Here is a 13,117-nt window from a genome sequence, read left to right as displayed (position 1 = left end):
CGATTCTCAGATCGAACATTTTGATTTAGAAAACTCGCGCTTTTCGAGCGTCTCGAACGGGACTTTACGCAACTGTCATTTAATTTGGGAAAATTTCAGGAGGCATGGCCATGATTTACAGGTCGTCTGCAGGAAATATGTGTCGTATCTCCTTCGTGATTTCTCACATTGGTGCATAGCTTCGCCAGTAAAAGTAAAGGATGTATGCACAGCATGTCTTAAACATCTGGAATCAACAATTTTCATATCGGTTTCGCCGTCCCGGTGGAGGTAAGTGGGCCTAAAGACATCAGCTCCTGTTTAAGCAAATTCTACAGCATGCGACTACGTTAATTCATGGCAGATGAAATAAAACACTTAACTTAAAAAAAAAAAAAAAAATGCAGAATTATCATTATTTTCAGACACTGATTTGTACAACATTTCATTCACATAGTAGTAACTGTATTTCCAAGCACAGACAGGGCTATCTGTTCTCTCTCTGGAACTGGGCTAAAAAGAAAGAAAAAGGTTTCGTTTTTCTAAACACCCATCCCGACACCACTGAAAAAAAACTAAAAAAAACTAAACATTCCCCACCCGACCTCCCTAACACCCGCCAACCAAAACAATCCCAAAATTCGGACTTGAAGCCAAAAGCTCAAAAGGAACGTATAAACGTAAAACCAGAAGATAAGCTAAGGGGTTAGTTTGAACCGTTTTAAATCCAATGAAAGAGAGGATTATTTATTTTTTTTTGGTAAGTTTTTTCTTTTTTTTACTTTTTTTTGTGCATTTTCTACATTAAAATTAGCATTCAATGTGATTAACAGCATGTGCTTGGTTAGTTAACGCTTAAAACGTTAGTCAAGTTTCTTATTGTGCAAACAAAGCTGTGACGAGACTGGAAAGAAACATTAGCTAGGATATAATGCTGCATTCGCGTGCAAGTCGGATACCCATATTTACAACAGCCATTCGTAGATAAATGAAGCGAGTACCTCGTACTCAGAAATGGCAAAGTATTTCAAAGAGATATGGCATTTTCTTTTTTTCTTTAATGACAAAGGACCAGGATGCACACTGAAAGTTAACTAATGCACAGATCAGGATTACATTTTGTAGAAAGCTAAGGCTGTTCTTATTAGCCGGTGATCGGCAATAACCCAGCGATGTTAACAATCGGAACAGATCAGAGGTGAACGTTGTTTGGGGGACGCCCAAAATATGAATATTAAGCTTTCACAAGAGGGCGCGTGAACTTTACCTCTCCCTCGAGGCAAGCTCGTGAAAACTACACAACCTCTAGAGCAACCTAGTGCACACGAAAAGAACAAATAAAACAAAACACATGATTGGCATGGTCAAAAAAGCTTCTCTTCCATCCTGGTCTAGTTTCAGCATTTTACATGACTCTTCTTGTTTTCACATGGTTTTATAACAGGATTAAAAGTTTTACTAATCTGAAACATATCATCTAAACAGATAAAACAGGCGGGAAAAAGATCTAGAAGATGGACTATCAGATAAAAGGAACAAAAGAAGAAGAAGAAAAAATAAGAGTTAAATAATTTGTACAATTACACTCCAACATTTGCTTTCTAGACACATGATACACAAGCGTGGGATGATAGTGTTTTGTGTTTTCTCTTACAGGGTGACACAGAATGGTCCGAGAGGGAATGCAAGTTATTCATTTAATACCACAGGAATTCTTCTTGTTTTTTTTTTTCTTTTTCTTTTTTAAGCTGGGTGATAAAACAAATTGTGCTCTTCTTGGTGTAGGAAAGGCATTGTATTCCCTTAGAAGTTTTATTTCTTTTCATGGTGGTGTCAGTCAGTTTTAGAAGGTGTTTTGTTGTTGTTGATGTTGTGAAATTTAACATTCTAAAGTTGGAATGGTCTTCCAGTCAACTTTGGAGTTCAAATGATATCTGCGGACAGATAAAAAGAGATGAAAATGATAAAGCAGATATTCAGAGAATTACTTATTTAGATCAGACAACTTCATATAAACTTGCATGATAAATGCACAAATTACTATTATATTGCAAGAAGGTACACTGAAAAAACTAAACTCATTTAGGCATAAATGGTTGGAAAAATATATTTTTGAATTTAAATAATTAAAATGGCAAGGTTGAAAACTACTGAAGTATTTAGTTTTTCTGCTTGTTCTTTGCAGTTTCCTTGTATTTGTAAAACTTTACTATCAATTCTTGAGGGAAAATAGTTTCAAAGTAAATCTGAAACTAAAATAATAACAATATAACATTATGATCGATTGACTGTTTATAATATAGCACTATATCAGCTATCACAGGTATATTCTCTAGAACTATAAAGTTGCAAAAGAGCTGGCCATTACAGGTCAGCCCTCTGATCTTTACTAAAGTCTATCCAAAAATAGCAGGAGGTGACACGAGGATAGATTTACATGGCGGGTAAAACACACAAAGTATCTCTTGTTTGACATTAGGCTGTGCTGGAAGAGGCTGACTCTTACTGTGTCGGACATGTTGTATTGAAAGCACCTTCAGCGTTCAGTTCCAGATCTTGAGGAAGCTGTCCCAGGACCCTGTAGCCACTGCCATACCATCATCAGTTACACCCAGACAGCTTACTCGGTTGTCATGGCCGGCCAGCACACCTGAAAGAGTCCAAACCTCAGTAAATCACACAATGTTTTATTGAACATTTAATGATTGACAAGAAAATACTATTTCAGTTTTTCCTACTTTCAAATGTTACATACCTTTTAAATGTAAAAGTGGCTGAGTGAAAAAATTTTCTACATAATTGTTTGTGTGTAAGGGAGAGGATGCCGAAAAGAGTTTTTGCAATAGTGATGAACTTAAAGTTTTGCTTTTACACGGTCAAAGTCTCAAATAAAACAGAATATTGTGGTACATTTTACAAGATCATACCATTCGGTTTAGTCTTCTCCAAAATGTCATGAATAATTAAATGTTACTTTCTTTACTTCTCTGTAATTACCTAAAATTTACTAGCAATTTCTGAGTGAAAATTGCACGTTAGTTTAAAAAAAAAAAAAAAAAAAAGATCTAACCATGCAACTTATTGGAAACGTAATATTTAAGCCAAGTCTGTTAATAAACAAATCCCATTTTAAAGCCGTTACAATGTTCAACTAATGTTTTCAATCTTCAAATGAGCTGAAACGTGGCCAGCATTGTACTGTATGCATACACTAATAACACTGGGAACAGAAAAGCTTTTTACTCAATTTAGTGCATGCAACCCACTAAATAGCAGTGTGCATTTCAACTCATTTGAAGACTTTAAAAGTAATATTTCAACATTATAAAGGCTTTAAAATGTGCATTTTTTCTCAACAGACCTCTTACTCTGTGCAGGTTGCTGTATGCAAAAGAGACAAACATGTGGCATGTTATAATGCAAGCACTGAACCATATGTAAAACAACAGCACTGTGTGTGTGTCGTATGGTTGGTTTGTTTGCTTTCAGGGCAGTCACTAGAGCACTATTAGTAGCATATGTTTGCAGCCATCTGTATGTGCGTGCGTGTGTGTTTCTCACCAGCGCGGTCAGCCTTGAGGGCATCCCACACGTTGCAGTTGAAGTCATCGTAGCCGGCGAGCAACAGGCGGCCGCTCTTCGAGAAGGCCACGGAGGTTATGCCGCAGATGATGTTGTCGTGAGAGTAGACCATGAGCTCCTGGTCAGCGCGCAGGTCAAAGAGCCGGCAGGTGGCATCGTCAGAGCCAGTCGCAAACGCGTTTCCATTGGGGAAGAACTGTGGGGGGAATATGGGCTCTTTCAATACTTCTAGAAATTACATGCACTATAGCGCATATTTAAAAAAAAATGCCTAATTAAGTGTTAATCTATACTGTTGCTAATCAGAATTAGGTAGGAATACTCACACAGATGGCGTTGATGTCCGACTCGTGGCCAGTGAAGGTCTGTCTGCACATGCCCTCACGGACGTCCCAGAGTTTGGCGGAGGCATCGCAGGCTCCTGACACGAACAGCCTGGTGTCTGGAGCCAGGGATAGACTCATCACATCACCGGTGTGACCTGCGAACGTGGTCGTCTGCTGACCGGTCTCTATGTCCCAGAGAGCACTGCGGGACAGATCACAACATTCAGATGCTTCAAAACACAGACACATAACTGAGAAATCAAAACGCCTTAAGAAGTGAACTGCAACATTTCTCAGAGCTGCAAATAAGAGCTGGAAAATATGATCATGTCAACATTTATAACAACAATAATTAAATATCTAAATTAAATACTGCTTATTCTTGTATCGCTTATTACATTTTTTTATAGTACATTTTTACAGGAAGTTTCAATGGTTAAAACAAAGCAACAATGTATTTTCAAATGTAATAATTTTAGATAATATTAGTTATTCACACAAATTAAGATCCATTTTTCTTAAGCACAAGGTGGCAGGTAAATTGTCTTGAAAAATAAAAAAGTGGGAAGAAATTATTTTTTGTCTTCCCCATAATGTTGTAGAAATGGTTCAAAAGATGTAATTTCCTGAAAGTTGATTTTATAGAAGGGCCATTTTTTATAGGAGAATACAGACATAATATAACAAATACGAAGCATATGACCTTTTAATTAATAATTTTTTTTAAATGCATAATCTGCTTCCTGACTGAAAAATACAAATATTCCTCTAGGCATTGACAGCATAATCTGGTCCTAACTTCAGATGTAAGCTTTAGTATCGGAGATGTCCAAGCGTTGGGTCGCTGGGACGCAGTTCCTCAAACTCACCAGGTGGTGTCGCCAGAACTTGTCACAATCTGGTTGTCATCAAGGAAGCGGCAGCAAGAGAGGTATCCTGAAGAGGGGAGGAAGTTTAATACATGATTCCAAACCAATATTACTTCTCAAAATCTTAAGAAATCTATTACACTTAATATCGAAGTAATCTGTGAATGAACAATGTGTCATTGTGTGGAGGATTATTTACACGGCTGTCTTACGGCTTATGTCATTAAAATAGATACCACAAAGTAGCAAAAAAATTAAATTAATATAAAAATATATTTTCCTATTTTTCTCTTGATTTAGTGAGAGTGCATTACGTAATCGCTGATGGTGCCATTAAAGTCGATCAGATGAGATACATTAAAGAGGGTGCAGAAAACCCCAGTGCAGTTTCATGCTGTAATAACAGGTTTGCAAAACACAGACCCTTGTGTATATTCACAAGAGCCAAGATCCGAGAGAGAGAGAGAGTGTGTGTGTGTGTGTGTGTGTGTTTGTGTCTGCGAAGGACACGTCCTGTACCTGTGTGTCCGGCCAGCTCACGGCTGACGCGCACGTTCCCCTCGCGAGTCTTGAGGCTGTAGATGGAGCAGATGTTGTCTAAGCCTCCACAAGCAACGTAATTCCCTGAAGGAGCGTAGGCACAGGTCATCACCCAGGAGGAGCGCAGAGGAATGGCGTGGACCTGAAACACAACGCATGAATGCTCAGGAAAAGACAGAGCACAGGAACTAATAAAAATCTGTAGCAGAAACTATTTCAAATAGCTGATCATCAAAGGGTCTATATTGGTTCCTGTTAGGGCAAAACATGTCCATGCAAAGATCAGGAACTTGCTTGCAACTTTTTTTTGAGCATTTGAGATTTTAGTCATGCCCTTCCTGCAACATCCTCACAACTAGTTACTAGGTTTAACAATTGTTGTTTTGCTTTTTTATTTTCCCAAGTAATAGTGATGCTTGGTCTGAATTAATTCAAGAAAATAAACAGGAGTTCACTGAACAAATATATATTTCAATTTTTTTTTTTTATGTGGTTGATTATTAAGATGAATGTATGGTCATATTTTTAAGATGTATAATGCACATTTAAAAAAAAAAACCCAAAAAAAAACAAAACAAAAAAAAGTTAACAAAACCATTATAATAAGAATTAGAAAATGTGTGGTTTCTGTGGTTTGACTGAATTAAATAAGAATTTTACTCAAATGATAATGCACATTTAAAAAAAAAAAAAAAAAAAAAAAAAAAGGCCATAAAAAGGTAAAAATGAATTCCACCCCAGAAAAGAGGTGCAACTTGCTAAAACTCATCCTGTGCTAGTGAAATGTTTTATATGAAATCAAAATTCAAGAAAAGAATGACAGATATAATACCTTATTTGTGGTATAACTGTCCCAAATAATGAGTTTTCCATCCTGGGAGGCACTGACGAGCAGCCTGCACAGAAAACAAGACCACAGGTGAGCGAGTGCGGTTTACACAACTACAATCAGGAGGATTTTCTCCCAGAACAATCTCAAACTATTCCCAGCACCATTCGGCACAAAAATGGTATGGATTTTTCTTGGCTGTGGCTATAATAGTAACAACATGCTTAGTCATAACACCTACATATAACCATCGCTCACCACCTACACAAACACAATAAAAGAACATGATTCAATTCAATAGGGATAGCATGCAGTGGCCACCACATGAGCCATGAACCTGTCCACCTCCACTGTGTAAGGGAAACCCCTCGGTGTATCTCACCCTGATGTAGAAGGATGTTTTCAAAGGGCTTAAAAATAAGGTCATGCCATCATGCAAATAAGGTGATGGAGCTGTTCTGTACCTGGAATCGGTGCCCCAGTGCATGGCGTAGATTTTAGCCAGATGTCCTCGCAGTGTTCTTCTTGTGCGCATCTGGATTCGGCCAACAGGGTCGATGTTGGCTGTGATCTGAAAACATGTATGCAAATAAAAAAAAAAAAAAACATATATACAGATGGCATCAATATAGAGATTAATCCATTGATTTAAATAACTGTTACTTAAATTGACACATTTAAACAGAAAATTTGAATAATACTGTTTCTTACCTGTGATAGTGTAGCATCTGCACAAGCTTTCCTTGCATCCTAGGAAAAAAAAGAAAAGGAGAAAAGTTTAGATGCTGTGGAACGAGGCATTATTTCATGATTATGGAATATACAAAACATTTAATGTTTAGTATATAATAACCATGCAGTAGTCCCCATCAAGCTAGCTTGTAAACTCATGGACCTCGGCCTGAATTCTTCACTCTGCAACTGGATTCTTGATTTCCTCACTGGTAAACCTCAAGTGGTGAAAGTAGGCCAGTTCTCCTCCAACTCCATTACCCTGAACGTCTGCTCTACTCTCTCTACACACATGACTGCGTGTCTTACCACAGATCCACATCTATTATCAAATGTGCTGATGATACTGAGGATCTGGGCCTCATTTCCAACAATAATGAGACCGCATACCTGGATGAGTTAGAGAAACTCACATCATGGTGCCAGGACAATTGTCTCTCTATGAATGTTATTAAAACTAAATATCTGATTGTGAACTTAAGAAGATACAGCAGCTGCCCTATTCTCCTCTTGAGATCTTCAGGACCCCTGTGGAAAGGATGAGCAGCTTGAAGTACCTTGGTGTAAACATCTCTGAGGACCTGACTTGGACATCACACATTCAAACTCAAGTTAATAAAGCCAGGCAAAGACTGTACCATCTGCAACAAGATGAGAAAATTCAGGGTTTCGCCAGCAATCCTGAAAACTTTCTATTCAGGGGCTATAGAAAGTGTATTGACTCAGTGTATCTCATTGTGGTATGGGAACAGCTCCAGTCAAGAATGCAAAGCCCTGCAGAGAGTTGTGTGCTTAGCTGAGCGCATCTCAGGGTCTGCTTTCCCCTCTCTACAGGGCATCTACCTCAAACACTGCAAAAGCAGAGCTGTTCAAATCATTAAGGACTCCAACCACCCTGGTAACTGTCTTTTCACTTTGCTGCCATCTGGTAAGCGCTTCCATAGCATGATGGCAAAAAAATAAAACAGCCCCTTTCACACTTCAATTCTGGAAAATACACGGGTAATGTATCCCAGCAATTGTTCCTGGGTTGCTAGATTCTGCCCCTTTCACACCGACAGTGATTTCACAGAATATGTGCATGCGTTCACACACATCCCCCGTAAAGGTCCCGAGTCGAAAACGCTAGGCAATTTAACGTTCCTTTAAACTAGCAAATGATCTCAGCTTCAGCGTGGATAGTGAGGAACTACCGGATCTCCGCTTCATTACAGTTTGCACATATTGTTTCATTGTGAACGTTGATCTGCCTTCAAAATACTTGTCTGTTTTGTTTTTGATTGCGTTCACACAGAAAGCGATCAGGCAATTTCTGTTTTTATTTACTTTTTTTTCCTCTATTGCTGCTATGTAAAGACGCTGTACAACCTGTTTGCACATTCTTCTCTTGTACACTCCTGTATATTCTTTAATTATTGCACTGACCATGAAGCGGACCTGACGTACATTTCACTGCTGGTCATATGCTCTCCATATAACCATGTATGTGACGAATACAAATCTGGAATCAAACAGAGTAATCTAACTGGTAGCATTATTGACCTGTTATGGTTAATTTAATCATTGATTTGATTGATTAGGGCTAAAAGGCCAAAGATTTTAGACAAATGTGGCCCTGGACCCTGAGGGTGCAATCTAAATATTTAGAAAAATCACCTTTGGATTTGTCCAAATTAATTTCTTAATACATATTACTAAACAAAAATTAAGTTTTAATATATTTACGGTAGGAAATGTACAAAACATCTTCACAGAACATCTTTGCTTAATATTCTAATGATTTTTTGCATACAAGTAAAAGCAATAATTTTGACTCACACAATGTATTTTGGCTATTGCTACAAATATACCCCAGCGACTTATGACTGGTTTTGCACTCCAGGGTCACAAATGAGGATATTTCAGAACATAAGAACTGAGAATTGGTCAAATTATCTCAGGCCGACATAAAATGTAAAGCGGCTTCATGGAGGAAGTATCGGGTGTAAATGTTTTCTGGAACTCAGTGAGGAATAAGAACAGAACAGTTACAGTAAATGTTTTTCCTGCATAGTGTAGAATTATGTAAATAACCGCCCTCTGTATTTAAATGTCTTTTGTTTAAGCAAATACGTCTGGGTAACAAGAGACTACCGAGTAAACCGGGTTGAAAAAAAATAAAAAAAATAAAAACAAACACGCACATACTTCATAGGACTTAATAGCTTGATTGGAAATATGTCTAGTTTTAATACAACTGATATTTTAAATATAGCAGACATGTCAAAATCTCTATTAATATGAACGCAAACTTTTTGTTTTTTTCTGGTGGTTGAAATTTAACACAGCAACAACCGGAGGCTACACTTACTCTTTTCAACCTGGAGTTTTAAAGTGGCCCTATTATGGATTTTTTTAAATTACCTTTCATGCAATGTGTAACACAGCTCCAAGTGAATGAAAAAATAATGCAAAGTTTTAAATCTAAAAGTGCAGTGTATAAAGTTATTGTCTTTCAAAAGAAATGTTCACTTATGAAAACGATTTATAAAAAAAAAAAATCTTAAGCTGTTTGAAGTTCACGTCAACATGAAACATTAGCATATTTATGCCCGCCCACTTGCATGGGAAACCTTGAACCTCCCCTTCCTCAAACCCCTTGGCAGATTCCTGTGGAGAAGATGCTGTGAGGGTAAATTCATTTATAAATGCCGAAATATTATATATATATATATATATATATATATATATATATATATATATATATATATATATATATATATATATATATATATATATATATATATATTCATTTCTCCTCCAACTTCAAAATCATCCCACATCAATGCAGAAGCACAGACCCAGAGTTTACAAAGTGAACGTGCAAAGAGGGTCAAATACCTTTTACCCCCCCCCCCCCCAAAAAAAATAAAAATAGTAGGTAAAATAACGATGTAGGAAAAAAAATGTTCGGAGTTTTAAGAAATACCCTGTCTTGAACAGTTGTAAACAGACAGAGTACGCCATGTGCCTCGCAGAGCTAGACAAGATGAGCATTTGTGGTGAAAAAATTAATAAAATACTATATAAATATGTTAGATTGGAAAACTAATCCATATGAACCAAGCGGTTTAGTTCAAATTTTCTGAATTGAATCGATCGCTTGTTACGGTCGGAAAGATATAATTTAGGCTTTTACTCGCTCTGACAGCATTCTGTCATCAAAAATATCTTAATTTGTGTTCTGAAGATGAACGAAGGTCTTATGGGTGTGGAACGAAATGAGTGAGTAATTAATGACATAATTTTCATTTTAGGGTGAACTAACCCTTTAATAGGATAATTAACCCAATAATGATAATTCTGTCATCATTTACTCACTCTCAGGTTGTTCCGACCTGTATGAATTTCTTTCTTCGACTGAACATGAAAGATGATACTTTGAAGAATGTTGGTAACCAAACAGTTGCTGGCCATCGTTGACTCCCATAATATGAAATAAATAAATAAATAAATAATATATATATATATATATATATATATATATATATATATATATATATATATATATATATATATATATATAGTGCAAATCTATGGAGACCAGGTACAGTTTGGTTACCAATTTTTTTTTTCAAAATATCTTTTGTCTTCAGCAGAAGTCAGATGTACAGGTTTGGAACAACTAGAGGGTAAGTAAATTAGAATTTTCATTTTTGGGTGAACTACCCAACTTAAAATGCTGTATAATGCAGTTGTGTATGATATCAGAAAGGTCCTCACTCTGATCTGGTTCTTCAGCTGCTCGGCCTCCTGGCGTAACTGGTCCAGTTCACTCATTTTCCTCTTCTAAAGCTCAGCCTCACTCCTACTGCCGGGACACGTTCTGATCTACAGCAGAGAAAAAGAAAGAAAAGACATTTAGGCTATGAATCCAATGTTATCCCCCTTCAAATGACAGACAAATTTGGCCATCTTGAGACCAAGTTTGAATTTGAATGTGCTTATTCACGGTTTTAAAACAAGTAAATTGGTCTCAGCATCAGATATAGAAACAACCATATTGTTTGCACTAACATTGCACACTAGCTGCATCTACAAGAGGAATAATCTTTGCATTTACCATGTCATGTACATTTGTAACATTTGTTAATGGATCGCTAGTAGAGTGTTTATCAATACACAAGGCTGTAAATTCAAGATCCCACCACGCAGCATTACCTACTGAAAGCAACCAAAGAACCATTTCCTCTTGTGGTGAAATGAGTTGTTGCTCCTTAATGAAAAATGCAGAAGTACAAAAACAACAACAGCAAGGAATGAGCGAGCTGTGATTCTGTCCTTTCATTATGTAAATAACCAGCAATGGAAAAAAAAACAAACACAATATCCTAAATTAGAGCTCGAAAAAAAACGGACTAAAATTTAATTTGGCATATTATGGAAATAAAATGCCAAAAAAAAAAAAAAACAAGCAGTATATTTAAATGACAATGCAGGACAGAACTCTATTTTTTCTATTGGGAATTGATTGGATGAAAACTGGGCACTACATCGAACAATGGGGTCATGTGGTTGAAGGGAGGGGCTGAAAAAAATAATAAAAAAATGAGCTTGATTAAATCAGCTAAAAACAAAACAAAAGGACAGTTGTTTCAAATGCGGAGCAAGTTATTTCCTTTTAATGTAATTTCAATGTCCATAGTAAGCAACTATTCTTTGTCTGGTTTCCAGGCTGAAATGCTGATTCCAAGCAGCAATTCCTTTATAAAAATAAACCGACACACTCTGAAACCCTTAAAGCCTGTCCATTTTAGGGATATGCCGGTATCCAATTTTCATGTTGACAGTATACGGTATTGTAACGGTATAAGTAGTCATAATTACAGTATCACAGGTTTGATATTTTTTCTTATAACAAAAATAACTGAACATTTAAATACAATAAATTAAATACATATATTATACACACAGTTGCAACTTTAAATTTTAACGCGTTATTAAATATCGGAACACCTAATGAATGTTCAGAAGAATTTATAATTGGCAGTTTGTGTTAACTAATGAATGAACTAATTTTAATTAATGAAGACCTATTGTAAAGTTTGAACGTACAATAAAAATGTAACACACTTTCAAACAATAACTAGAGCATGCAGTAGTCCAGATTAAAATGAAAATAAAGCCTATAAAGTCTAGTTATTTAACTATTTTACGCCTTGATGAACACCATAGCAAATCCACAAATTTAAATGGCCATTTAAATATGTTTTAGAAAGTAGTGAAGCTTCTTTATTTATGGAGTTTCCAGAGTAAAGGCTGCATTTTCTGCAGTTTAACGCCATCTGATGTCCGAGAGTGAACGAGTTCTCCATGTGCTTCTCATGCGTGCTTGTTTACATCAGAGTGGCACACTTGTCTTAAGCAGCACACGGGGTGTGATGCATTTTGTCCAGTTGATGTGAACTATTCCGAAAAATGCATTCCAAATTCGGAATAATTTGTCATACACAATTATTCACGGTATTTTGAAGTGTTTACAATAACAATATCGTGAATATTCATTGCCGTGATTAGGGGTGTCCATGGTTAACCGGTTAACCGATTAACCGTTAAAAATTGCGTAACCGAGTGAAACATTTTGCTCGGTTAAGTGACGTCAATGGCGTGCATTGAATTTAGTTGTAATACATTTTTGCACCACCAGAGACCGCCAGAGCGCTCCCAGACATTTGTAATTTCCACAAGAAGAAGTAATTTTTCTAATATGAAGCGGGCAAAAAAAAAGTACAGCGTTGGAGCACTTTAAAATTGAGAGCGACGGGGCAAAATGCAAGTATTGCAATACAGTGCTTAGATATACTTCAAGTACAACCTCGTTGTTGTAATCTCAACAGCCAACACCCGGGCATCATTAGGCCGGTCAGGACTCACTGGATGCGTGGCGATGAGCGAAAGCATCTCAGCTGCGTGGCGTGTCTCAGCTGCGTGGCTCCCATGTTAACAGGTTAGAGCTTGCCGACTGCCTGCGTGAGACGCGCGGCTCAGGCGCGGCTCGACGCGTGCATGCTAGAAATAGAACCGGCGCCTTGTTGGAAGCGTTTCCAGGCAAAATATAATAGGAAAATATGTTTATATGTCATTTTGTACACAAATACATATTAATTCATGACATTTTGATATTTGAAAGTCTATAGGTTGACATAAATTCAGATATAAATGTAATTAAAAAAAATAATCATCGATTTTCAAAGATTGTACCTGTCAAACATATCATAGTC

General features: G+C 36.8%; 1 protein-coding gene across 2 annotated transcripts; it reads right to left on the bottom strand.

Annotated features, from left to right (window-relative positions):
• Nucleotides 1-397: 397 nt before the first annotated feature.
• On the bottom strand, nucleotides 398-10,748 carry LOC113050130 (guanine nucleotide-binding protein G(I)/G(S)/G(T) subunit beta-1-like). 2 transcript variants are annotated; one of them, XM_026212828.1, is made up of 10 exons: nucleotides 10,620-10,748; nucleotides 6,837-6,875; nucleotides 6,590-6,696; nucleotides 6,129-6,192; nucleotides 5,276-5,438; nucleotides 4,757-4,823; nucleotides 3,888-4,089; nucleotides 3,541-3,757; nucleotides 2,486-2,629; nucleotides 398-1,913 (listed from the first exon to the last, which is right to left on the bottom strand). In XM_026212828.1, exons 1-9 carry the CDS (start codon nucleotides 10,674-10,676, stop codon nucleotides 2,523-2,525), a joined length of 1,023 nt encoding a protein of 340 aa, XP_026068613.1. In that variant the 5' UTR covers nucleotides 10,677-10,748; the 3' UTR covers nucleotides 398-1,913; nucleotides 2,486-2,522. The 2 variants fall into 2 exon arrangements, with proteins under 2 accessions (XP_026068613.1, XP_026068614.1); XM_026212829.1 differs by having other exon boundaries at nucleotides 2,514-2,629.
• Nucleotides 10,749-13,117: the final 2,369 nt, after the last annotated feature.

The sequence above is a fragment of the Carassius auratus genome, chromosome 31 (genome assembly GCF_003368295.1).
Source record: "Carassius auratus strain Wakin chromosome 31, ASM336829v1, whole genome shotgun sequence".
In the NCBI taxonomy this organism is placed as follows: Eukaryota; Metazoa; Chordata; class Actinopteri; order Cypriniformes; family Cyprinidae; genus Carassius; species Carassius auratus.
The sequence above is the reverse complement of the archived record's forward strand: the minus strand, read 5'-3'. Positions and strand labels throughout refer to the sequence as shown.

What these genes read in the sequence shown, in the direction of transcription:
- LOC113050130 (XM_026212828.1), bottom strand. Translation starts at nt 10,676, where the DNA reads ATGAGTGAACTGGACCAGTTACGCCAGGAGGCCGAGCAGCTGAAGAAC. An exon ending in CACTGGGGCACCGATTCCAG is followed by an intron (nt 6,193 to 6,589) that starts GTACAGAACAGC and finishes TTTTCTGTGCAG; the next exon opens with GCTGCTCGTCAGTGCCTCCC. An exon ending in AGTTCTGGCGACACCACCTG is followed by an intron (nt 4,090 to 4,756) that starts GTGAGTTTGAGG and finishes TCTGTCCCGCAG; the next exon opens with TGCTCTCTGGGACATAGAGA.